This window comes from Cercospora beticola, chromosome 7 (genome assembly GCF_033473495.1).
Source record: "Cercospora beticola chromosome 7, complete sequence".
NCBI lineage: Eukaryota > Fungi > Ascomycota > Dothideomycetes > Mycosphaerellales > Mycosphaerellaceae > Cercospora > Cercospora beticola.
In genome coordinates, this window is record NC_088941.1 from 1,478,825 (window position 1) to 1,501,905 (window position 23,081).

Below are 23,081 nucleotides of genomic sequence, written 5' to 3' on the forward strand. Positions count from 1 at the left end.
ATTCATCATTCAATAACCACACTATCACATAGACACAGTTCTTGATCAAATCTCCATAATGATGCAAGTCAAAACCTACCACCTCCCACCTACACCTCTCATCCCCAACAACCCCTACCCACTCCTCCACTACCCAGGCCTCCTCACCCAAAAACACCCTCAAAACTCCTCCACCTACGACCCCAGCACAGTCTACCAACTCTTCCACTCCAACAACTGGCTCGTACAATGGATCTTCCGCTACGGCCCCACGCAACAATCCCACTACCATTCCGCCGCCCACGAATGCATGGCCGTCCTCTCCGGAACAGCCACAATTCGTTTCGGCGTAGCCGACACTTCCTCTGACCTTGAAGCCAACACTCACGGTGAAGCCTGGGAGTTAGGCGGAATCGAAATCCAAGCTAAAGCTGGAGATGTTTTTGTTTTACCAGCGGGGTTGGCGCATAAGACGTATGATACGAAGCCAGAGGCGGAATTTGATTTGTTGACGCCGGGGAGGGATGAGAATTGGATTGGGAAGGTGGATGATCCGAGTGAGGTGTTGAAGGGGATTAAGTTGGAGGGGTTCACGATGTTGGGGGCGTATCCGGTTGGGAGTGCTTGGGATTTTGCGGTGGGGCAGGAGGATGATGGGAAGCATTTTAGGGATGTGTGGAAAGTGCCTAAGCCGGAGAGGGATCCAGTGTTGGGAACGAGTGGAGAGGGGTTGGTTGGGTTGTGGAAAGAGGAGAGGAAGGCTGCGAAGTTGTGATCGAAGATCGAAATCGTTTTGAGCAATGCCATGATGGGAAGACGCAACGAGATCCACGAAGTAAATGATGTGAAGAGGACTGGAACTTAGTGCTTCAAACAACCACCCATTTGTACAGTATTATTTGTTGTATGCACACAATGATGTCCATGTCTGCCACAATCATACATCCAAGGCCACGTTTGCAACTGCCATCCAAGTAACAATACTCCTGAAGAACCGGCTCCAGTCATGCATGCATGCCTCTCAGTCTTCCTCATTAGCCAGATCTCGAAATCTTTGTTTCACCCTACGTTGCTTCGCTCGCTCCGACATGGCCTCCACCTGAAGACGGCCATTGCTCAACTCCAGCTCGAAGATCTCGTAATCTCGCTCAGTGAGCGTTGCGCGCAGCATGCTGTTTTCCAGAGAAAGCGACTGAATGGTTTCTTGATGGACAGGGATATTCAACCATGGAGCTGGCGTCGGTGGCTGCGGCCAAGATACATCAAACCGTGCTCCGGGTTCTAGGGACAGCCGAGACGGAGTTGGATCTGGAGTAGGAGGTCCCTGCGGAGGTCCAAGTCCTTGCTGGTAGTCTAATATGCTAATATCAGCCTTTGACTGTTCCTTTTTACATGTATGCCGTGATTTACCTTCAATCGTTTCCTCTTCGTCAATCACTTCGGGATCAGGAGTTGGCATTCGATTTCTTCTAGACCGTCTGTACGCTCGGGCTGGTGGATGTGGATCACGGTGTGTGACTCCCCACCCATGCCTCGCGTCGAAGAGCATCATCAGGTCATTGACCACAGCCGCGGCATCCTCAATGCATAGCCCAAGACGCCCAACTATATTGCATATTGCCTTGCGCCGAATCTCTCGGTTGTCATGGTAGTTTCCTGGACGTAGCGTGTCAATGTCTCGCGAGAACTGCGCCAACTGTGCTGGGCTGAGATGCTGTAGCCGGCTGAAGCGAGCGATTACTTCTTCTTGGGTCTCGTACATCCTAGTGGCGTAGAAATGGTGTTGCTAAGAAGATCGTAACTGTAAGACTTCGTGGGACCAGCTGTAGATGCAATTTCTTCGAGGATGAATATGGGTAGTGTGAGCGGCTTTTCCGTGAATGGGAGACAGAAGGTAAGGGGAATAATAGTTGAAATAGGTGGCCAGCACCTGTTGTGGAGAGCCTGTTGCAGCGGCGAAAGAAGTGAATGTCCTGGAGGACGAACCAGACAATCCATTCTGTAGACTTATATAGCAAAGCAGTTGCGAACAATGCTTGCAACATAGTGGTGATGGGCTGTCAGATGTGCTTTGTCTAACTGATACGCTCAGACATGGCTGATTAGATATTCCTTCTTCGAAGCAGCTTTGAGATGAGGGTCTGAGATGGATCTCTCGGGTGGTGGACCGAACCGACGGCGTGCAAAAGCCATTGCATCGTTGACCCACCGCGTGGCGCTCTTCGCTGGCCCTTCATTCGAGGCGACTGAGAGCTACTGATCCCACTTCCTACTGCTATTGTGCGCAGACGAAAGGCGTAGCGCCGTGCAGTGCGAAATTGGAGACATCCTAGACCATGGGCTGATCCTGGCATGAGAGAAGCCCATTAGCACACAGGAAGCGACCGCCTGATGTGTCAGGTGGAGACAGCGTGCTCGAAGTGTAGCCGCTCCAGAGGCCACGAAGCTCAGGTCCCGAGCACGGACAATGCTCAACCTCCAAGACCACGGTCTTCTTGATGACGCTTTCAAAGCTCAACACGCTCTGAGGGCTCAGTGCGATTGCCCATAGGCTCATGAGATGCACACGCATTGCTCATCGCGTGCGATACTTCGTGGTTCGAGCTCGAGACGTGCCGACACGTGTCTTGGAAAGTAATAATGTTGTACGCCATCTTTTCAGCCGGCTTTCAGCACTTTGACACTCTCTGCCTCTGCACCAAGGTCCGCGTAAAGCTTGATGACTTGCAGGGTGCGTTCTTGAGACTTCTCAGCTTTCGCCTGTCGCAGCGCCGCCGCAAGATCCAGGTGCATTGTTTTCCTGATCTCATCCAGTCGGCCCTTCTGGGCAACGAAGAATGGATGCTCAGCGCCGATGCGGTCAATCATTCTCTGAATCATAAGATATTGTTGAGTGTGCTTCTGGAGCTTCCGAAGTTGTGCACTTGCAGGTTCGGATCCGTCTTCGTCTTCCTCCTCGTCGTCGTCCAGATCCTGATCGTCCTCGGCATCTGCATTGATACCAAGACTGGTCTCCAGTTCAGAAATACGTTCATTGACCTCCAAGAGAAGTCTCCCAATCACGACTTCTCGACGGATACTCTTCTTCTCATCCAGCAATTCTTTGACCTCTTCTCTCCTTTCCTCGACAGCCTTCTTGATGCCCTCAACCTCGCGCGCGAACCCTAACACACCAACTCGGACGCCCTCGACCTGCTCTTCTCCACCTTTCAAATCAGATCCAAGAGACAGGAATTCTTCGTAGTTGCCATTGACCAGGTCCAGCAATTCCTTGTTCAGCAGTTGGCTGCGTGAGCGTAGATCCGAGCGCAGATCTTCTAATGTCTGATGACGGTTTCGTAAGGACGACAGATAGGTCTGCGCGTCAAAGTCGGGTTTCAGGAAGTCTGAACGTGGTAACTCAGTGGGATATGGAAGTGTAGAGAGGTCATCATCATCGTAGTCGTCCGATGAATTTCTTTGAGCTGGAGTCGAAGCTGGCGAAGGTTCAGCGGCAGGTGTAGAGACTGCTGAGGCAGTCGTTGGCGTTGCGCCAATCTGGAAGCGCGACATGGTCACACGTAGGAGGCATTAGATGCGAGGTGAGGCATTGTAACAGTGGTCCGGAGCAGCGCATGTGAAAGTAGCTATGATCGTCAAATATTGACTAACGGCGAATGAAACTGGCACTCCCGAGCCTGGCCGCAACGCCATCTCGACTACAGCAAGCCGACCTGTACAGTACTCCAGGTGACAACGTCGACGTCCTCAATACACAATTCGAAAATGGCATCCGGTGCGCGATACTGTCCTTCTTGTCTCTCCTCGATATCACGCGCCGCAACGAATCAGACGCGAACAGCAACGATAGTTCCATCCTTTCTCCTTCCGATTCAGCATCAAACACAAATCCGCACAGCAGTCCAATCTGCCAATGCCGCAAAATACAAACGGAAAGATGTGCCCGCCTCGCAAAAGCGAAAGAAAGCGAAGACAACATATGACGCACCCAACCTAAAAGATGCCATCCAATTCTCTCTCGTAGATGCGATGCGGTAAGCACTTCTCTCCCAATATGCAACAACAAACCAGACTAACCTCCTCCTCCAGCTATCTCCGCGCCGCAGAAGTCGGCCGCTCCCCCAGCTCATCCAAATACGAACTCCACCTCCGCCTCAAAACACCCAAAAACGGCGCCGTAGTCCGAAACCGCCTGCGCCTCCCTCACCCCGTCAAAACCGACCTGCGAATCTGCGTAATAGCCCCCGAAGACAGTCCCCAAGCAAAAGCAGCCAAAGAAGCTGGCGCCTCCCTCGTAGGCGAAGACTCCATCTTCGAAGCCGTCAAAGCCGGCAACATCGAGTTCGACCGATGTATCGCACACGTCGATTCCCTTCCCAAACTCGGTAAATCCGGCGTAGCGCGAATCTTGGGCCCGAGGGGTTTAATGCCTTCGGCGAAATTGGGGACTGTGGTGAAAGACGTGGCGGCGACGGTGAGGGATATGGTGGGTGGAAGTGAATATCGTGAGAGAGCGGGTGTGGTGAGGTTGGCGATTGGGCAGTTGGGGTTCAAGCCGGAGGACGTGCAGAGGAATATCAAAGCTTTTGTGGAGCAAGTGAGGAAGGATATTGCTGGGGTTGCGGATAAGACGCCGAAGGATATACATGAGGTTGTGTTGTCGAGTACGAATGGGCCGGGTTTGAGTTTGAGTGGGGAGTTTAGGGGGACGGGCTCGATTGATCCGAGTGAATTGGCTGTGAGTAATTGAAGAGAAACGCTATGGAAGAGGTGAGAGCATGGGACGAACCAAGGACATGAAAACCGCACACTCAGCACGAGGATCACTGAAAGTTCCATACGAGAAGGGAGAGCTCGAGCGCGCTGTGTCGCGAAGAGAAAGAGCAGGGGAAGAAGATGCATGGAATTGTAAATTTATGACAGAAAGAACTGTACAGTCAATGAGACGCTCTATCTATACTTTGCGTTGGTGACTTCCTTTCTGACTTAGAAAGCCATGCATATAAATCATGGCCACAATAGGAACCGGGGTGTGATTGAAATGAAGCTGCGAGCTTTGTCGTGGCGAACTTCGGGCCACTCTATTGGATGCTCGCTTCAAATGTCATGACATTCTTTCAAGATTCCTTAGTGTCCAGAGAGGCACATTGAGAGGCTGGTGGGCAGTGACGGCCAAGGTCTCAAAGACTCATGCGCAATGTGCTGTCGTTCATCAGATCTTCGGCTCGCCAGATGCAAATCCATTGGCCACAGCAGTCATGAGCTGATTAGCAATAGCCGTATGAGGAGGCAGACGCAAATCACCCTCCTTGTATTCCGGTCCAGCGTCCTCTCCCAGCCCACTTGTGCCCACTCGTAAGCTGTGTCGGACCTCGTCGAATGAAAACCACTTCGCATCGTCCAGCTCCGGATCATTGCCCAGATCGATCTTCTCGCCATCGCCTGGAATCGCCTGGCCGATAGCACCAATCATCAAGTTCGCTGGATATGGCCAAGGTTGTGTAGAGTGAATGATTACTCGCCCAACTTGGACACCCGCTTCCTCGTAGACCTCTCTTCGTACAGCCTCTTCGATCGATTCTGCTGGTTCTGCGAAACCTGCTAGTGTAGAGTACCAGTACGGTGGCCATCTCTTTTGTCGTCCAAGCAGAATCTTGTCGCCAGTGGAGTTGATCACAGCCATGATGACTGTAGGATCTGTCCTAGGGAAACACAAATTGGAGATTCCCGTTCGTGTAACACAAGATGGTCGCTGAACTTTATCCGCTTCTGCAGCTTTGTCCGTTGGCGGGCACGTCCTCTTGAATCCAGCATTCACAGAAAGTGTCTTGTGCCCGCAAGCTGCGCAGAAGGGGTTTCTCTGATTCCAATCCAGCAGCTGTCTTGCTTCCGCATAGATGGCAGCATCCTGAGGCTCAATGTCCATGATTCTCCCTTTTCCAAACTCATATCCCTTCTCGCTCTTCAGTCGCTCGATAAGCGTTGTGCAAGCATCAGCGACATTCTCCCGAGGTGTGACATCGACAGCGAAGTATGGTGCTCCCTTGTACAAGTTCTTCGCCTGGTATTCCAGCCCGTTGGTAGCTTTCTCATCAATGCCCAAAAAGATCATTTGTGGGATGTATTTATCGCTCGAGTATGCTTCGATGAACTCTTTCTCGGATAACGCGAATGGATCCTCGCCGATGATAGGCTTCACATCCTCGTACTTGACGTACTGCAGCTTGCCTTTGCCCGCGGGCAGGCCAGGCTGGACGAGCGGCTGGAGCTCATTGCAGAGCAGAAAACTGGTCGAAGCGTGTTTGAGTGCTTGCGAGAGGAAAGAGTGGTCGCCGCGCAGGAAGCCGACTCTGTTCAATGGCGAGCCGGAAAAGTAGTTGGCGACTTCCTTGCCAAACTTTCGTGAGAGCATCGAGTCGACTTCGTGGTGGGCGGGCTCCGGATTGTCAGGCTGGGTTGGCATGATGTTTCAGGACTTTCCGATCTGTGCGTAGTTCTAGTGCGTCAGTGCAGATTTTTTGAAGTGATCTTTATCAACCAATGTCAACTTTTGTGAGATGACGAGGAGTTGCTATGCAGTGTTGACTAATTGTCTGGCACCTGCTCGCTGATTGCATCACGATGCCCCTCGTTGGCGGTCCTCGGCAGAATGAACGGGTCCAAACCCGCCGACCCGAAGCGACTCGTACAATGTTGTCGACAACATTGCGTGATGAGCTGTAGTGACAGTGTAGTCCATCATCTTCTGAGTGCCTGTGACGAACCGCGTTAATAAAAGTAAGAGAGTCGGCCATTAAAGTCACACAACATCACCCCATTTCACGCCACTTGGCTGATGCAAAAGCACTCTAGTTCCGCCCAACTGGGCTCCGGAGTTCCATGAATGTCATCAGTATCCATCAACAAGCCCGCAGATCTCGAGAGCACGCTTCGACATGCATGAATCCGGTTGTAAAGACTGCGGTCTTGCACGAAGTGTTATACGGCGCTTATTACGACTTGAGTTCTGCCATTCAAGTGCTCACCCACATCCAACCAGACCAGGGTGCGTAGCTTGCCAGGATCTCCAAGAACGACATGCGGTATATTTTCGAGATTCAAGTCGTTTTGGAAAGGTAACATTTCTCCCGTTCTTGCTCTATGTGGTTTTCTGCTCGTCCCATGGGTATCATAAGTCTATCATACAACAAATGCCTCCCAATTACTCCATTAATGCCTTATTCTGCGCTCTTACGTCGACCAAACAGCAACATAATCAACAGCCATCTGGCGTCCGCCGACGGTACTGGCAGTAGGAGTCTTGGATCCAGCAACGGCATCCGGGAAAGCACCACCGATCGCCACGTTGAGGATCAGGTAGAATCCCTGGTTGACAGTCTGATCCCAAACACTTCCAAGCGTAGACTGGAAAACCTCCCGCACCATACGCGAGTCGACGTAGAATCGCATGCGCTCAGGCTTCACCGAGCGATCAATGACCAACTGGTAGACGTGGTAGCTGCCGGGACATCTGCCTCCATCGCAGGAATAAGTGCCGCCCAGACCTGTCGCCTCGTTGCAAATTCCTCCTGGGTTCTTGTCGCAGTGGATGACATTTGTCACGCTGTTTTGACCGTTGACATTCTCCATGATGTCGATCTCTCCGACCGCAGGCCAATTCCAGTAGTTGCCTCTGAAAGATCCCCCGAGAGCCCAGAAGGCCGGCCAGTATCCGGCAGCAGTGGAACCGCTAACGTCGGGCATTTTGATTCTTGCTTCGACGCGCAGCTTGCCGCCAGCTGGGGCTTTGAAGTTTGATTGTCTTGTTTCGAGACGAGCACTTGTCCAGTTGCCATTGATCTTTCTTGGGACAATCCACAGCTCGCTGTTTCCTGCGTGACGAACGTTGTTCACGGAATTTGTATATGTCTGGACCTCCCACTAAAACAAGACTGGGTTAGCAGAAGTAACGGACAAGTTGGAGGGCCTTTGAAATCATTGGACGTACTGTTCCCCATGCTGGAGGGCCACCTGGATAGCTAGTGCCGGTCGCAGCTTGCCATTTGGTGCCATCGAAGGTCGTGCCGGATCGTCCAGTAAAGTCGTCGAGGAAAAGCGTCTTCTTCCATTGGGTATTTGATGGAAACACTGGCGCGGACGCAAGAGCAGACCCGGCAGCAAATGCCACGGTGATCGCTGCAACCTTCATCGTCGCTGGTAGGATGAGTGAACTTAACGAGTGACTGGAGCGATGAAGCGCAATCGATCAAAGGGGATGACTGAAAACCGTATGTACAGAACTACAACGGTACAGAGGCGCAAGGCAAATATAAAGCAGACACATGGAAAGCATGGGGCACAGGCAAACCTTCACGCCCAGATCTCGCCATACCGTTGCCGAGTCGTTTGTGGTGAGAGGGCGTTCGTCCCACCGCTCTCGACCGAAGCGTCTCGCCGCAGAGTAAGGGAGCGAAACTCTATGCTTTGCCTATTTGGCCAAGTGCACGAATGTTGTGGCTTGCCCTTGGTCCATTCGGTACTGGGCCAGATGTCTGCCGCGTGGATTGGCAGTTCAGTGGCGTTCTTATGTGGAAGCGCATGTTGTCTTGTCGGTACCGTGGCTGTCCACGCGAGATTGCAACGACCTCGCATTGCCAGTCGCGTTGCGAAATATTGCTCACATCAGCTGCATGATACTAAATCGCAGAGAGAATGCCTTTTGAGGAAGCGTCCATTGTGTTGCGTTGCTCAGGCAAACTTCCAGACTTTGCGACAGATCTGCAATTGTGAACTAAAATCACAGGCGTTGATCTTCACTGGTCTCCTTCGGCCGAAATCCAGTCACGCGGGAACCGCTTGACAGAACATGCAGCAAACATGCACTCGCGCGAGGAAGTTGGCGGCGAATCAGTGTCTCGCGGGAAGGAAGGCTGCAGAGGAGAATTGGGCGGAGTAGTGAGAGTCATCCGTAATTGGATAAGCGCTCGAGGGTCGAGAACCTAGTGGGCCATTATCTTTTCCAGCCAAGCCTCATAGGGAGTCAGTAGCGTGATGGAGTGTATTGAAACGGCCTAGTTCGGTCTGCTTTGAGGTGATAGACGAACCGCGGCTGTCTTTTCGACGCGCCAATCTCGACGACCACGTGGCGACCTGTGAAGTGTGCCACGGCGTGCATAGGGCGGCGCCGCCAGGTTCGGGCACTCCGCTTGCTTGGACAACGACGCCGCGGGTTGTGTGTGTTTCGCGCAAGCGAGTGATGAGGTCGAACGGACGAGTCGGATCAGATCCAGTCGCTCACGAGGGCAGGCTTTGACACGCGCTCGTGCAGCGCGAAGAGTTCATCACTCTGCATCGACCAGAGTGGCCATTAACTCTTCGTCGCGTGCTTCGAATATGGCGTACTCGATCCACGCTGCTGTTGGAACTGTCGTATGGTCGCGTACAGACTCATGAAGTTTGCCTGGAAGATGGCGAGAGGGCATTGCCAGCTTGGCCTTGAATCGTGGTACGGGTCGCGGTCCATCCGTGACTGCAGTCGGGCGGAACCAAAGGAGCATTGGGAGATATCATCAGTAGGCATGCGACTTTCAGATACGCGTGTACACGCGCACCTGCCAACACTCTGGTCCTTGACAAAGCTCCTGGCTTTCACCTTCGACAATGACTGCGTCAACCGGAACACAAATCTGATCGGTCGTCAGTGCCTGCGTCCGCGCTACTGCCACTCCTTGCTGTGGTCACGTCTGTTGACCGCTTTCAGACAGCCTTTGGTGCAGCTGGTGAGCACGGCATCGGCACACTGACATTGCATTGCTCCTCGGTTCCGCGACAGGATGAAGATCAACTCGAGAGCGAAGGCAGCCATGCCGTGGAAGAAGTTCGCTGGAACATGCGGCAAAGTTATGCCTTCTGATCCAGCCCTGCCTGCTGGAAATCCTGCTTCCCTGTTTGCTGTGGCGTCAACTCACACATACCGACTTCGTGGTCGCGATTCTGAGTTCTATATTATTTCGATTATCATAAGCGACAGAAGGAAACTTCGATTAATCCTCTCCCAAAGACGAACACTCGCATTTGCGTTAGCAGACGGCATGTTACAACTTTGTCATACCCCCTGGCATGGCGCTCAGTGGGGCAAGAATGAGAGCACTCTTTTTGAGGACTCCGGAGCAGTGAATGCGGTGCATCCTTTTGTGTCCGCTGATGTCTCAGCGCCCATAAATGGCTCGAAGTATTTCCAGAAATGTCATTCCATCCGCGAGGATACGCTGTTCGCCCTCGGACTCATGCTCATCGAGCTTGCCCTGGAGAAAGGATCTGAAGACTTTCAAATCCCGGACGACATTCGGCACGGGGTCGAGCCATCGGTGCATATGGTGTGAATCCGACCGTCGTACGATTGGTCTCCAAGACCCCACACTTCGGGGAAAGGTATTTCAAGGGGTGGTCGCTGAGCTTGAGCAAAAAGTATCCAGCTTGACGACGCTTTAAGGATGCCTTCCAGATGAGGCTGCATCTGGACCAACACGTCGTCGCTCTTTCGGCGACGAGAGTCGTGCACGCGGCCACGTTGCTGAGAAGTCAAAGAGCACCAGTGGAACCAATGACAAAGCGCAGCGTCCTGAACTTCCAGACGACGCGATCTTTGCAAAAGAATCTGGCGATAATGGCTGGGTATGTCACATCGCCGTCCTAGCCAACAAGAACAAAAAGAAGAAAAGGAGTCACTGTGTGGTGGTCTTCGTACTGAACACGAGTTTGAGTACAAGGAAAAGAAGACCGAGTTCTTCGTGCTCTTTCGCTTGAAGTCGTTTATGAGCGGTGTGATCTTCGCAAAAGTCACTGGCTCTCGTATCGTTGTCCATAGAGAACCTTCGGGCTTTGCTTCGACCTTAAACACTGAGCTGAATGGGGAAGAGCCAGTTGAGTGCAAGACGAGCATGTCGAACATGGAATGAGCTCCCTGAGTGCTCAATCAACGAGCTGAATGGGGAACAGATCAAACTTCGTCTGGCCCTTTGCCGTTCTCGCGTAGAGGCTATGGGCGTGGAACCGGTGAGAGCGACGGTCGGGTATGTCGTCGAAAACCTCCGGGCAACCCGTGAATCCGCATGCAACTTTGACGTCCGATGCGATGATGGATGGGGCATGATCTGGGACACCGAGAAAATCTCCAAGATCCAGGCCCTGCAGCGCGTGCGCCAACCTGAGAGCACTGTCGTGTTGTGTGTTTCACAGAAGTCCTTGCCACTCCTATCGTTCTCGATGCAAGCCTGTCAGGCTCTGTTCCGGGCTTGACTCTCCATCTCCGCGTGACCGATCAAGACGCAGCCGACCGAGATGTCACAGAGATGGCTGACCTCTCTCTTGCCCATAAACTTACCAATCCATGACTCGAGATCGAAACTGTGCTGCGTCAGCTAGATCACAATCTGTGTCGCAGGACAGATTACCGATTGAAAGCCAGCAAAACCCACGCCGCCCACTGGAATTTGATTTCCACTCTGCACTTCCATCCACGTGGCTTGTAAGAGAATTGCTTCGACTGGAATTCAGCCACCCTTCTTTCGGCCGTACACCGAGTCAGGATATCTCCCACCAGATGCCTTATGATTCATCAGGAGTTCGATTGGCCAACAAGCAGTCCGCATCGAGAAAGCATCTTCGAAATAATTCGGCAAATTTTCCGGAAGAACTTCTTGGAGGTTTGGTTCGAACTTCACCATCATCTCGTGAACTCCTGGCAGGAGCTCTTTCTCCCGCCACGTATCGTCGGAGAACATCTGTCTTCCGATGGCAATTCGGTCGGCCTCATCGAGTTTAGTGTGCGTATCATGGTTCTGGACATACTTCGGCATTGGCGACTTCCTCTGCCGCACTTCTGCCAACACACTCTTGATGCCTTGGTTGTAGTAGATGTTGCGCAGCATCTTCACTTGGTCGACTTCCATCGGCACACCCAATGACAGCAACGTGTTGTGCTTGAAGAGATTGATGAACTCAGTCTTCTCCTTTTTGCCCAGTGTGGCTCTCTCTGTATCGTTCGTGAAATCAATGGTCCAGCTTGGCGTGGCGGCGGAGTGCATGTGCCAATGTGAATGTGCTAACACAGCGAATGCGTTTGCCATTTACGTCCGTCGTGAGAAAAGGACATACCCATTCATTGCTACCAGTCGCCGGTATATCGCCCAGGAAGGTGCGATTTGTGACTGCAGCTGTCACTCCAGACTCTCATTTCACATGCCGCTGCGATCTATGCTCAGTTCGTTGGCATTCTCACCAGCAGATCTCTTCAGTCTCGTCGCTTGAACGTCCTCGATCGCTGATACTGTCGAACTTGATGTCCATGCAAGCGTTGTCCGCGGTGAGAAACCCTCGTTCGCCGTTTTCTGCCATCCTGTTGGGAGCTTCGCGCTTGCAACACGCGCCTTGTGAGGATCGTAAATTTGTAGAATCAAAAGGAGTGTTTCTCGCCGTAGAGTCCAGACGATGCCACTGTATTAGAGAAGTATATTCGAAAACTTGTATTCAGAAAGGCTGAGACAGTCGGGATCGGCCCCATCCATATATTCTGCTGAGCACTTCCGCTCCCTCCACAAAGATCTTTATCAAGCAAACAGCATCATGCTTCCACAGCATCTCAGTACGTACGCACCAAGCTACTTAGACAGCTTGAAGTCTGTCTCCAATGAGCTTGCGACGCTGGTGTGGCCGCTTTACCCCTTTGTACACGTCGAAAACTCTTTCCAAATCCCTCTTGGCCGATGCGGGTTGAACAGTACAAAAACCGTCGTTAACGGAGGCGCATAATCTCGCTCCTACACCTTGGCCACAAGCGCCTGAACAATCAAGGGCACAAACTTCATCCGTCGCCGTGCAATCGCCGTCAGTGTTGCAGGGCTCGCAGGTCGCCCCACCGGCACATCTAGCCGCCGCATTACTTACCGGTTGGAAACAAAAGCAGTCATCTGAACCGCAGAGAGCAGTTCCACCGTTGCCACAGATCGCGCAAGTTGGTACAGGTGGAGCCTGGATGAGTTTAGCTGATATTCGTATCACTCAGCTGCAAAGAGGAATCTACTCACACTCGAGCTGGTCGTAGTTGAAGCAGTGGTCTGTTCTTGTCAGCATTTGATCATGAATTGGGCAATTCCTAGCTGTCTCTCACGGTCATAGAGGGAGTAGTGCTATTTTGAATCAATTAGCCTCGTAACATCAAATTCTGCAGCATTCCACGAACCTGGGCGTAGTGCTCGGTGTCTTTTTCACTTTTGTTAGCATCAAGACATGCATTAGAATGTTTGGGGGCGTACTGTAGACGGCGTTGTGCTATTTCGAGATAATCAGCCTCACATATTAAATTCTGCAGCGTTTCACAAACCTAGGCGTAGTGCTCGGAGTCTTTCGCGCCTGTTGTTAGCATGAAGACATGTATGAGAATGTTCAGAAGCGTACTGTAGACGGTGTGGTGCTATTGTGATTCAGTTAGCTTTATAATGGCAATCTCTGTAGCATTGAACTTGCCTCGGTGTGGTTGACGGGGTCTGACGCGTCTTCGTTAGCATTGAGTCATATAACAGACCGTTCAGAGGCTCACTGTTGATGGAGTGGTGCTAATTTGAATCAGTCAGCCTCACAATCTCAAATTCTGCAGCCGTCCACAAACCTGGGCGTAGTGCTCGGAGTCTGTTGTGATTTGGTCAGCATTGAATCATATAACATATCGATTCTCGGCGGTCTCACAGTTGAGGGAGTGGTAGAGGGGGTCTGAAATGGAAGGTCAGCTATGCAAAATCAAGTAATGAAGCCGGAGATAGAAGGCATACAGTTGTCGTGGTAGTCGTGGTCGTAGTGCTGGTACTGATGACTCTGGCAGCGACGTTGCCTGGGAGAACAACCAGTCTGTCGTTCACTCTCGAGAAGAGCGTGCAGCCGTTAAGACCTAGAGCCTCCTGCGAGTTCAGAGCAACGCATGCTGTAAGGGCGTCACAATCCTCCTGGCATTCTTCAAGCGGCGTCAACACGGCACGATGTCTGAGGCGGCGGCCGCCGCCTCCGACACCAGGGTTTGCGATAATGTCTCCTGTGAAAGCTACGTCACATCGGATGAAATACGTTTTGGATCCAGTACCAGTTGCTTGGACGGGACAGTCGGTAGTGGTTGTGCTCGTCTGACACAATTAGTACTGAATCAGCCAATCGAGTAGTATCGATCGTCTCTCACCGTTGTTTCTGTGGTCGTAGTGCTGCTAGTCGTGGTGCTCTCGCTGCTAGTCGTGGTGCTGCTAGTCGTGGTGCTGCTAGTCGTGGTGCTATCAGTTGTCGTGGACGATGAGGAAGTAGTGGACGATGAAGTTGACGTGGTGACTGGTGTGGTTGTCGCAGTCTAATTGAAAAAAAAAAAAAAAGAGCAACGTTAGTCTCTATCGTTGCCAACAGCACAAGAGCCGTTGGAAGCAAAAGCGAACATACCGTAGTGCTCGTCGACTTAGAAGTAGACTTGGTAGTCGATTTGCTAGTCGTGGTGCACTTCGTAGTCGTCTTTGGCTTTCAATGCTCCATGCGGGATGCCTCAGGTTGCACCGCTGCCTTGGGTTCCTGCATTTCTTGCCATGCAAACTTACATGCCATGCAAACAGGTCATTCCGTGATGAAGTCTCAGATAGAGAGGCTGTATCACTTCTAGTCGAAGTTTTTCCAGGCGAGATGATGAACGCAGTACGCCGACAGTCGAAAGGGAAGTCCAACGTCCGACGTGTCTCTCATCACATGATTATCACATGTCAGCTCGCTAGCCATATGTGTCCGGTAGTGTGTTCCCACGGCCGTCACACATGTACAAGGCTTTGCCTGTGTGCGGTCTAGCGGGCCGGTAGCTCGATTCTTCTGGTTTTCTTCTTTCGCGAGAAAGGTTTCTAGCTCACTTGGGCGTGCGAGCCGAATAGCGAATCACGAAGCATGTAATTACGTCCTTGTCACTTTCTTTGGCACAGGAAACATTGGTACTGATGGAGACTCCCGTATCTGGCGATGTCTGTGTACAACCCAACGGATGTGGTACAAGCGGAAGTTGGAACGAATAGGACTCGAGCTCGGTGAGAAGGAGGGATGAGAAGCGGGAATGTGAATAACTCGAATGCATGTGAGAGGAGGATGGATGAAAGTGAGCCAATCGTGCGTGTGTCCCCTTGCTGCTGAAGGCTCGCGGATCGTTGATGATGATGCGGCGGATGGAACTTGATGATGTCGATGCCCAGTCCCGCTCTCCCCTCTCCCTCTCCCTTCCGCTCGCATTGGCTTCTTCCCCGACTCCCGCGAAAGCGAAAGAGCTTCGAAACACGCGCGAACTGCCTGCATCAATCGCGCTCTTCTCCCTGCATCGACGACAACCAGCGTCGCGAATCTGGGAATCGACTGCCTGCCGCAGAATAGGCTCCTTGGGCACGGCGCCGACGGAGCTGATCCGAGTCGCTGGGCTAACTAGTCAAGAGCTAGCATCCCAGAGTTACGTTATTTTAGCCACATCTGCTTCGTGCCCTCCCGGTCAGACCACCACCACCGAACACCAACCACTTCTCCTAACCCGTCACCTTCTTCGCCTGCATTTCTTCATCTTTTGCCATTCGCCACGCAACAGCGACATAACCACAGCAAAGGACCCGCGATCGAGCAGAACCCGCAGCCATGTCGTCCAAAGAACCCAAGCAGAAGCAGCGCAAGATGGCCATTGTAGGCAGCAGATCGGTCGGTAAGTCGCGCCAACAGCGATTCACATAATACAACCCATTGCCCTCCAGCACACCTGTTCACAGGATCGAGCCGTCATTCTCACCTCCCACAATGAGCCCACGCGCATTCCTTCCACCCCTCTCATGGCCCTCCGGTTCTAACACCTCTTTCCTCCAGGCAAATCCTCCCTCACAGTCCAATACGTCGACGGCCACTTCGTCGATTCCTACTACCCCACCATCGAAAACACATTCAGCAAAGTCATCAAATACCGGAATCAGGACTTTGGCGTGGAAATCATTGACACGGCGGGACAAGACGAGTACACAATTCTGAACAGCAAGCACTTTATTGGCATTCATGGCTACATGATCGTGTACTCGGTGGCGAGCAAGCAGAGTTTCGAAATGGTGCGCATCATTCGGGATAAGATTCTCAATCATTTGGTGAGTGCTTTTTCTCTTTCTACTGCAGTGTTCTGGCGCGTTGCGGTTGCGGCATTGGGAAGAGGAAAGCGCGAGGCGGTGCGCCGGAGCTTGCTGGGCGGGAATTGCGAAGGAAAATGCGAGGAGGAGAGAAGGAAAGAACATGCACGCGAATCAGCATGAGCATGAAGGGTGCAGGACATGGCAGAATGGGCATTGGGCAGTGCAGCCGCGTCTACGCGTCGCGTGCGGCTCCGAGCTCTGCTCCATCTGCTCCGCCAATGGCTCCCAACGTGTACCCAGGCGGGCACACTACACCCTCTCACAACAATCTATACTGACCCACCCCTTCCCATCTAGGGCGCCGAAGCAGTCCCAATCATGATCGTAGCGAACAAATCCGACCTGCGACCCGAACAACGCCAAGTCTCCGCCGCTGACGGCAAAAAGCTCGCCGAAGAGCTCGGCTGCGGTTTCGTCGAAGCCTCGGCACGTTATAACGAAAATGTCGGAAAAGCCTTCGAGGGCATGATTGCCGAGATTGAAAAGGGTCAAGAGGCCGGTCAACCGAAGGAGGGAAACTCGAAGTGCGCGGTGATGTGAAGAGTAGGATGGAAGAAAATCAATTACGGAAAAGAACTAGGACTTCGCTTCAGCTCGCTAGTGAGCAGGCGAGGGAATGAGGAAAGGGAAGACACGAGTGCATTTTCAACACAGACGTTAGGGCATGGTGCTCGAAGCGAGCAAAATGCTTTGGGCAAGAGCTTGGGTCGCGCGTTTCATCTTTGCTACGCGTCCACAACCGGACCACCGATACGGCACATGAAGAGAAGATCTCAGGGCGTCCTGCACAGAAGCACAAGAGATTCGTGGACACGCAATACGACAGCACAGAGCCCAGCAATGGGCACTGTGCAACACTATCGTGGTTTCGCACGCTCCTCACGGAGCAGCCAAGGCGGTCGCTTGACTTTTCGGGAGGTTTGTTTCTTTATCCCCAGGACTGTTTACTTTTGGGATTCGTCTATTCCCAGGGCGAGGCAGGAAATCACTTTTTGTATGATTACCCACTCATGCAGCGGAATTCGTTTTGGGAGGCTATAGATGGTTGTTTTTCAGTTTTCGGCAGCGGCGCATGGAGATACCATTGGGCGCATTCATGGTTTTGGTATGGGAATAGACTTGTCCTCCTCTGTAATAATACGAATGATTCGATCAGAAGTACAGTGGCACACAGTATGACGAAGTTTAGGATGAGAATTGCGCTTCGTTGCACCTTCTTCTGCTTTGATAATGATACCAATTCTGTCCAAGACACTTTGGGTAGCTGCTGCCATGAGCTATTGAGCATTGCAGTTGAACAACCATAGAAGGTTGCGCATTACTTCTCGACCGCTGCAGCATTAAGATCACCCGACACTCCCTGCCACCACTCCCTCAATTCCCTCGCACGCTGCCTCTCCTCACTCCCCAGCTCAACCGGAGGACCTTTCACTTCTTCCCTCACACCCGGTCCCACCAAACTACCTCTTCTCGTTGACCGCTTAGGACTTCCCGCACTTCCAGGCCGCTGTGCATCTTCGCCGAATCGCCAAACAAGCCAAGCGCTCGCATCTGTCGACAAGAGGTATGGCTGGCGTTTACGGGATTTGACAGCGAAGCTGCGCAAAAGTATGACATCGCCTTTCTGAGCAACGGGTAGAGTCGCGTGCCATGGACGGAAGACTTCGACTCGGACACTCGAGACTTTCGCCGAGGTGGAAGTGGAAGGATCAGCGATCTTGAAGATGGTGAAGTAGTCTCTCGGACCGCCTTTAGCGCGTTCGGGAGCTTTGGTGTCGTCTGTCACGACTGCAAGGATGTCGATCGTGTTGTCTACGCCGGGCTGGCTTGAAGGATTGAGCTTCTCATGAAGGTTTGACAGTGGAGTGTAGTATGCAGATGAAGTAATCAGGCCGTTTGACGTTGTTCTCTGCAGTAGATCCGCTTTCTCGTTGGTGGCATCGGCCACGAGAGTAGAGTCTTCTTCGAGCTGTTGACGTGTCGAGCGACGAGGAGAAAACCAAGAGGAGATCACTTCAGGCACTTGGCCCAGTCGAGCAGCCAGTGATTTCCTGCCAGGCGTCTTGGGAGCAGCAGCGCTTGGCGTCTCCACGGCCGAAGTGGGCTTGCCTTCTGCACTCTCGATATGCACCTGCTCTGGAACCAGCGTCGCATCCTCGCCAGCATGCTGATGCTCGTCCTCTTCAGTTTGTCGCTGACTCAGCTGCTTCTTCGTGGACTTCTTGGCGGTTTGCTGCCTCGACTTCACTTCAGTAGTATTATCACCTCTCGCTTCTGCAGCCTCCTCGAACGACTCCGTCAGCGCCCGCGACTTCCTAGGTGACCGTCTCACAGGCTTTAGAGGGGCTGGAGAAAGCAGCTTGCCGTCAAACGAGGCCATACTTGATATTGTATTCTCAGGAGTCGCCGTGCGCTGTGCATTTGTCTGCCGCTGAATGGGCTCAGGAGAAACTGTGCGTTGCGACCTGGTCTGGCGCTTAGAGCTGATCTGGGAGGGCTCAGGGGACGCCGTACGCTGCGATCTTGTTTGTCGCCTCGTAGACGCTGGAGCAGGCTCGGGTGAGGCCGTGCGTTGACTTCTTGTTTGGCGCTTTGGCACAGCTGTTTCTTGCACCTCTTGCTCAGCTAGAGACTCAGCATTACGGGGAGACCTTCGCACCACGGCGGCCATGTTCTCTTTCGCGGATGTTTTGCGCGTGTGCTTCCTCTTAGGAGTGGCAGGTGGCGCTTTCTCTTCGACAGGTGCTTCCTTTGCGAGTTTCAGCCCCTCATTCGTGATCTCTGGAGTCGGCAGGGGGACCGGCAGCTGGGTTTCAAAGGGTTGCGATTCAATGCGATGTTGTGTCTCAGCGAAGAATGTCTGCTGCCGCGGCTGAGAATCCTTGGGGCTGGGCAGTGCTGGCTGTTGTGACTGCTGTGCCGCAGGCTGTGATTGCGAGTTAATAAGGTCGTCGGGAAACGATGACTCCCTAACTCCAAGGCGAGCCTGCGGCTTTGTCGTCACCTGCTCATTGACGGCCACTGACTGAGGTGCCTGTTCAGTGAGCTCAACGCGGGCGTCTTCACTTTCAGCCTCAGAACTCTCATCATCCGAGCCAGTGGACTGGAATGAGAAGTAGTGATAGTGGTCGGCCATTTTATTACCCTTCGATTGAGTTGAAGGTGCTTCACTGATCTGGCTCTGAGGCGGTGGATTAGATGGCGTTACTGTAGGCACTGAGATCCCACTGGCTTGCATCTCGTTTTCAAAGAAGCTTGTTTCATTCGCAGCTGATGCTGAAGTGTCCGCATGTTGCAAGTCTGGCTCAGGAATGAGCTCGTGCGAGGCGTCGAGGTCAGACACCACATCCGGCATGTCGACATCGGCAGACTCTTCTACCGCGGGTGAGGAGGCAACCTCGGTAGGACTGTATGATCGATCATCGAGGTCGTCAATGTCAGCGAGAATATCGTGCGATTCGATCGTATCAATTTGCATTGGCTGAGATGGCAGTGCTACATCATCCTCAGCGTCCGATTCATCACTTGTGTCAAGATCGATGACCTCCACCTGAGCCCTTTTGGGTGCAGTACTGGTTGGAGGAGCATCGACCTTTTTAGATCCCAGAGACCGGACTGGAGCTGTACCGGGAAGAGGAGCATCTTTTCTGACTTCCTTCGGGGCCGTATGTGAAGATTCCTCACTGGTTCTCGGAATCGCTGGCGAGGATCGTGGTTTGCGTTCGCCTGGATTGTCTACGGGTGTCGCCACATCGCCAATCAGAACCTGCGAGCTGGGTAGCACGGGTGTAGCATCCCTCAGCATTGATGCTACGAGCGCCTCGTCGTCAAAAGGTGCATCGTCCTCGACAGAGGCCTGCTGCTGAGACATCGACTCTGCAGATGGCATGTCATCCAATGCGTGGGAGTCAAGGGGAACTGCAATCTGTGATGTTGGCTCAGAGAGTTGTGCTGGCTGATCTACTGAAGAAACGGTATGTCGCTCGTTCCGCAGTACATGGTCCTCCTGTTGCTCCTGTTCCGGCTGAGATGTCTCGGAAAGCTGCACTTCGAGTGAAGGGAAGGTATCTTGACTGGTCAAATTCGAATCAATTCCAGGCTGCGATGCTGCCACATCCACCATTGGTATTGACTGCACTGGTTGGCTCTCACTTATGAGTTGAGAATCCCCTTGGGACTCAGCAAGCGGCTCGTCGATATGCAAAGGGTCGTGCTGCGGGGGTACGGCATTAGAAGCTATGGTACCAGCTGTAGCAGCAGCTGAGGAGATGTGATTTGTATCAGAGGGAGTCTGAGAACCGACGAAATCGTTGAGTGGGGCCACTGGAGCGCTCTGAGACTGGGCCGAGGGCACCTCGACATCTGACGCTTCTCGCTGCACAACACCAAAGGGGGTTGGAGTCTCAAGTATCTGCGGCGCAGGCGTGCGTTCTTTCTCCGGTGACGGAGATGCTTTGAAGCCGAACAAGCTGCTGTAGGTCTTCTTCATTATGCGTTCCTTCTCCGATTGTGGTGTGGGTTTAGTGACCTCTATTGGCTCAAATGGCACGTCATTCGTGCCATCCATGCCGAAGCCAAACCCAAATAGGCTCTGTATTGTCTTCTCTGGCGTCTTCGGCGGCAGCCTTCGCTCTGGCTGTGTTAAGGCGCTCTGGGCCACTGGATGAGTTGCAGCAGCTTCGCTCGATGCGGAAATCTTCGCTGATACCTCTTCATTTGCCGCCAGCTCCTTGGACATGGTGGCAGGCTGGGAAGACATGACCGAAGTTGCGGCTGATTGTCCCTCGACCGGCTCAGCAACATCAAGTCCTTCAGGAGGTGAACTTTTCGGTCTGTCGTGCGCGGGTCTTTGCGAAATCCGGCCTGAGACGTTGATAGGGGGGTCCGCTGCTCTGTCTGCAACGCTCTGTCTGGCTGTAGTCTGTGAAGGGTCTGGAGAACGCAAACCAGTAACGAGATGAACGTCAATCTCGTCCTCATAGTCATCGTCCTCGGCGTCTAGCATATCATCGTCTTCATTACTTTCGTCATCATGTTCTTCATCAAAATCTTCATCCGAACTCGTCTCCGGCCGTTCACCCATGTCTTCGATGACTTCAGCAGCATCGTCACGATGGACCCAATCTCGAATCTTGACGCCTTCACGCTCGAGCATTGCGCGAGCATGGCTCAGAGCCCGCTGATCGTACACTTTCTGCATCTCTTCATCCTCTTCTGTGTCCGAGCCTGAACCTTGATGATCAGGGTAGACTTCTTGGCTGCTGTCGGGAGGTTGTCTAAGCATTCCATACGACTGAGACTGATATGCGGTCTGGCTACCAAACGCCTGTGACTGCTTGCTGGAAGCACCTATGGACCTTGGACTGCCGGAGGACCGCGACGCTTGATTGCGTCCTCGAGCTCGCCCTTGCGCGCTCTTGTTTGACCTCTGCGGTGACCCCTGTGATGGCGAGCTAGCCAGAGCAGCGATGGTAGGGTTGATCACAAGCCGCACTTCGTCGTTGACTCTGTCCTCCCGCTGCGGAGAAGTGCTTGGCTCTTGCTGTTCGGCAATCTTCTGTGCTGTGGCGAGATCGGGTTCGATTGACGGTTGTGCTGACTCTTGTGGAAACGGTGAAGGTATCGGCAGTGTGTAACCTGGCACAGCTTTGAGTTCCGGCGTGACAGGCCGCTTGGGGTCTTGCGTCGAGTTGTCGTGATCTTCCTCAGACTGCATCATGAATGGATTATCTGGCATGCGCAGCTTAGGCAAAGGTGGTGGCAACATTGATGCGGGTGGCTCTTGAAGCGGTTGTGCAACATCGCTCTTCGCAGGTGGCAGCGGCGAGAGCTTGACGGGTAGCGATGAAGGTGTCGGTGAAGTGTTCGAAATGGGGCTGGCGTTTCCACCTCGCCCGTTCAAGACGTCGACCTCATGTCTGACACCTGATGTTGCCGCAGCCATATCAATTTGCTCCTCTACGCCCTCCCTCGCCGTTCGCTTCTGTGGGCTAGGCGTTCTGTCCGCGAACCTCCAAAAGCTTACATCGCTGATACGCTGTCTCTTTCTCGGCTGCTCATCGTCCAGCTCCCGATCGATGTCCGCGAAAGGATCGTACTCAGGTCCAGCGCCGAAGCCGTCCCCAGAAAGCCGCTGTCTCCGAATGAATGCTGGACTTGAATATATCGGCACAAGATCCACTGCTCCTAAGCTGTCTCTTAAGCTCGCCACTCTTGTGTTCCTGATCGGTGTTTGATGGACTGGCGGGTCCTCATCTGGAGGTGGCGTGGACACATTGACATCGATGCGCTGATCGATCGCCTCGTTGCTTCCAGCCTTTTTCACAACGCGCAAGCTCAAGTCTCCTCTGTAGACAAGCTCCCCTTCAACGCTCTTGCCTGGCGTCGAGACTGTGGAGCTGTAGCTCGACCATTGAGCACCACGTAGGTTAAGCAAGACCTCATCTCCAATACCAATTTTGCCCTGTGCCACTGCAGTCGCGCTGGCCAAAGTGAAGCGTACGCGGACCTGTCCTCGTCGGCTTCTCAGCCGAGGGTCTGGATCGGTCAGTAGAAAGGCGCATTGCTTCGTCGAAGAGCTGTACGGCCAATATAACGACACGACGGCACGAATCGTCTTGTCCGGCGGAGGTCTCGTTTCGGGATCGAGAGCGGTGATCGGTGTGAGAGCTGCCATGGTGCGCAGCGTCGTTCAGGATCGTTCAGTCGTTCGGCGACATGTCGTACACACTGTTCCGGCCGTTCGCAGCGTTGTTGGAGCGGCTCGCTGCTCTTCGCCGTTAACTCGTCGTCGCGTGAGATTCGGCATCGAAGTCGCGAAGCGTGTGGCGGCTCGTGCTCTCCGCAAGCTTGATCCCAGTGCTTGGCTTGGGCAATGACGATGGCCCACGACATGGCTGGAACAGC

At 53.0% G+C, this 23,081-nt stretch overlaps 11 protein-coding genes across 11 annotated transcripts; 5 read left to right on the forward strand and 6 right to left on the reverse strand.

The window, feature by feature from the left end:
- Positions 1 to 58: 58 nt before the first annotated feature.
- RHO25_010828 (uncharacterized protein) lies at positions 59 to 754 on the forward strand (the record flags this gene model as incomplete). The annotated part of the gene is made up of 1 exon (XM_023602288.2): positions 59 to 754. One exon carries the CDS (start codon positions 59 to 61, stop codon positions 752 to 754), a length of 696 nt encoding a protein of 231 aa, XP_023450681.1.
- A 246-nt stretch (positions 755 to 1,000) lies between these two features.
- RHO25_010829 (uncharacterized protein) lies at positions 1,001 to 1,741 on the reverse strand (the record flags this gene model as incomplete). Its single annotated transcript, XM_065603330.1, has 2 exons — positions 1,001 to 1,332; positions 1,390 to 1,741. 2 exons carry the CDS (start codon positions 1,739 to 1,741, stop codon positions 1,001 to 1,003), a joined length of 684 nt encoding a protein of 227 aa, XP_065459402.1.
- An 896-nt stretch (positions 1,742 to 2,637) lies between these two features.
- Positions 2,638 to 3,531, reverse strand: RHO25_010830 (uncharacterized protein; the record flags this gene model as incomplete). Its single annotated transcript, XM_023602287.2, has 1 exon — positions 2,638 to 3,531. One exon carries the CDS (start codon positions 3,529 to 3,531, stop codon positions 2,638 to 2,640), a length of 894 nt encoding a protein of 297 aa, XP_023451191.1.
- Positions 3,532 to 3,744: 213 nt separating this feature from the next.
- Positions 3,745 to 4,729, forward strand: RHO25_010831 (mitochondrial 54S ribosomal protein uL1m; the record flags this gene model as incomplete). Its single annotated transcript, XM_023602286.2, has 2 exons — positions 3,745 to 4,013; positions 4,069 to 4,729. 2 exons carry the CDS (start codon positions 3,745 to 3,747, stop codon positions 4,727 to 4,729), a joined length of 930 nt encoding a protein of 309 aa, XP_023451192.1.
- Positions 4,730 to 5,191: 462 nt separating this feature from the next.
- On the reverse strand, positions 5,192 to 6,442 carry RHO25_010832 (uncharacterized protein; the record flags this gene model as incomplete). The annotated part of the gene is made up of 1 exon (XM_023602285.2): positions 5,192 to 6,442. The coding sequence occupies one exon, from the start codon at positions 6,440 to 6,442 to the stop codon at positions 5,192 to 5,194; it is 1,251 nt and encodes a 416-aa protein (XP_023451083.1).
- A 767-nt stretch (positions 6,443 to 7,209) lies between these two features.
- RHO25_010833 (uncharacterized protein) lies at positions 7,210 to 8,167 on the reverse strand (the record flags this gene model as incomplete). Its single annotated transcript, XM_023602284.1, has 2 exons — positions 7,210 to 7,899; positions 7,967 to 8,167. 2 exons carry the CDS (start codon positions 8,165 to 8,167, stop codon positions 7,210 to 7,212), a joined length of 891 nt encoding a protein of 296 aa, XP_023451084.1.
- Positions 8,168 to 9,791: 1,624 nt separating this feature from the next.
- On the forward strand, positions 9,792 to 10,340 carry RHO25_010834 (uncharacterized protein; the record flags this gene model as incomplete). Its single annotated transcript, XM_065603331.1, has 1 exon — positions 9,792 to 10,340. One exon carries the CDS (start codon positions 9,792 to 9,794, stop codon positions 10,338 to 10,340), a length of 549 nt encoding a protein of 182 aa, XP_065459403.1.
- Positions 10,341 to 10,624: 284 nt separating this feature from the next.
- On the forward strand, positions 10,625 to 10,916 carry RHO25_010835 (uncharacterized protein; the record flags this gene model as incomplete). Its single annotated transcript, XM_065603332.1, has 2 exons — positions 10,625 to 10,632; positions 10,655 to 10,916. The coding sequence occupies 2 exons, from the start codon at positions 10,625 to 10,627 to the stop codon at positions 10,914 to 10,916; spliced, it is 270 nt and encodes an 89-aa protein (XP_065459404.1).
- A 594-nt stretch (positions 10,917 to 11,510) lies between these two features.
- On the reverse strand, positions 11,511 to 12,044 carry RHO25_010836 (uncharacterized protein; the record flags this gene model as incomplete). The annotated part of the gene is made up of 1 exon (XM_023602283.1): positions 11,511 to 12,044. The coding sequence occupies one exon, from the start codon at positions 12,042 to 12,044 to the stop codon at positions 11,511 to 11,513; it is 534 nt and encodes a 177-aa protein (XP_023450682.1).
- A 3,598-nt stretch (positions 12,045 to 15,642) lies between these two features.
- On the forward strand, positions 15,643 to 16,715 carry RHB1 (GTP-binding protein; the record flags this gene model as incomplete). The annotated part of the gene is made up of 3 exons (XM_023602281.2): positions 15,643 to 15,706; positions 15,865 to 16,133; positions 16,473 to 16,715. The coding sequence occupies 3 exons, from the start codon at positions 15,643 to 15,645 to the stop codon at positions 16,713 to 16,715; spliced, it is 576 nt and encodes a 191-aa protein (XP_023450684.2).
- Positions 16,716 to 17,493: 778 nt separating this feature from the next.
- On the reverse strand, positions 17,494 to 22,851 carry RHO25_010838 (uncharacterized protein; the record flags this gene model as incomplete). Its single annotated transcript, XM_023602280.2, has 1 exon — positions 17,494 to 22,851. The coding sequence occupies one exon, from the start codon at positions 22,849 to 22,851 to the stop codon at positions 17,494 to 17,496; it is 5,358 nt and encodes a 1,785-aa protein (XP_023450685.1).
- Positions 22,852 to 23,081: the final 230 nt, after the last annotated feature.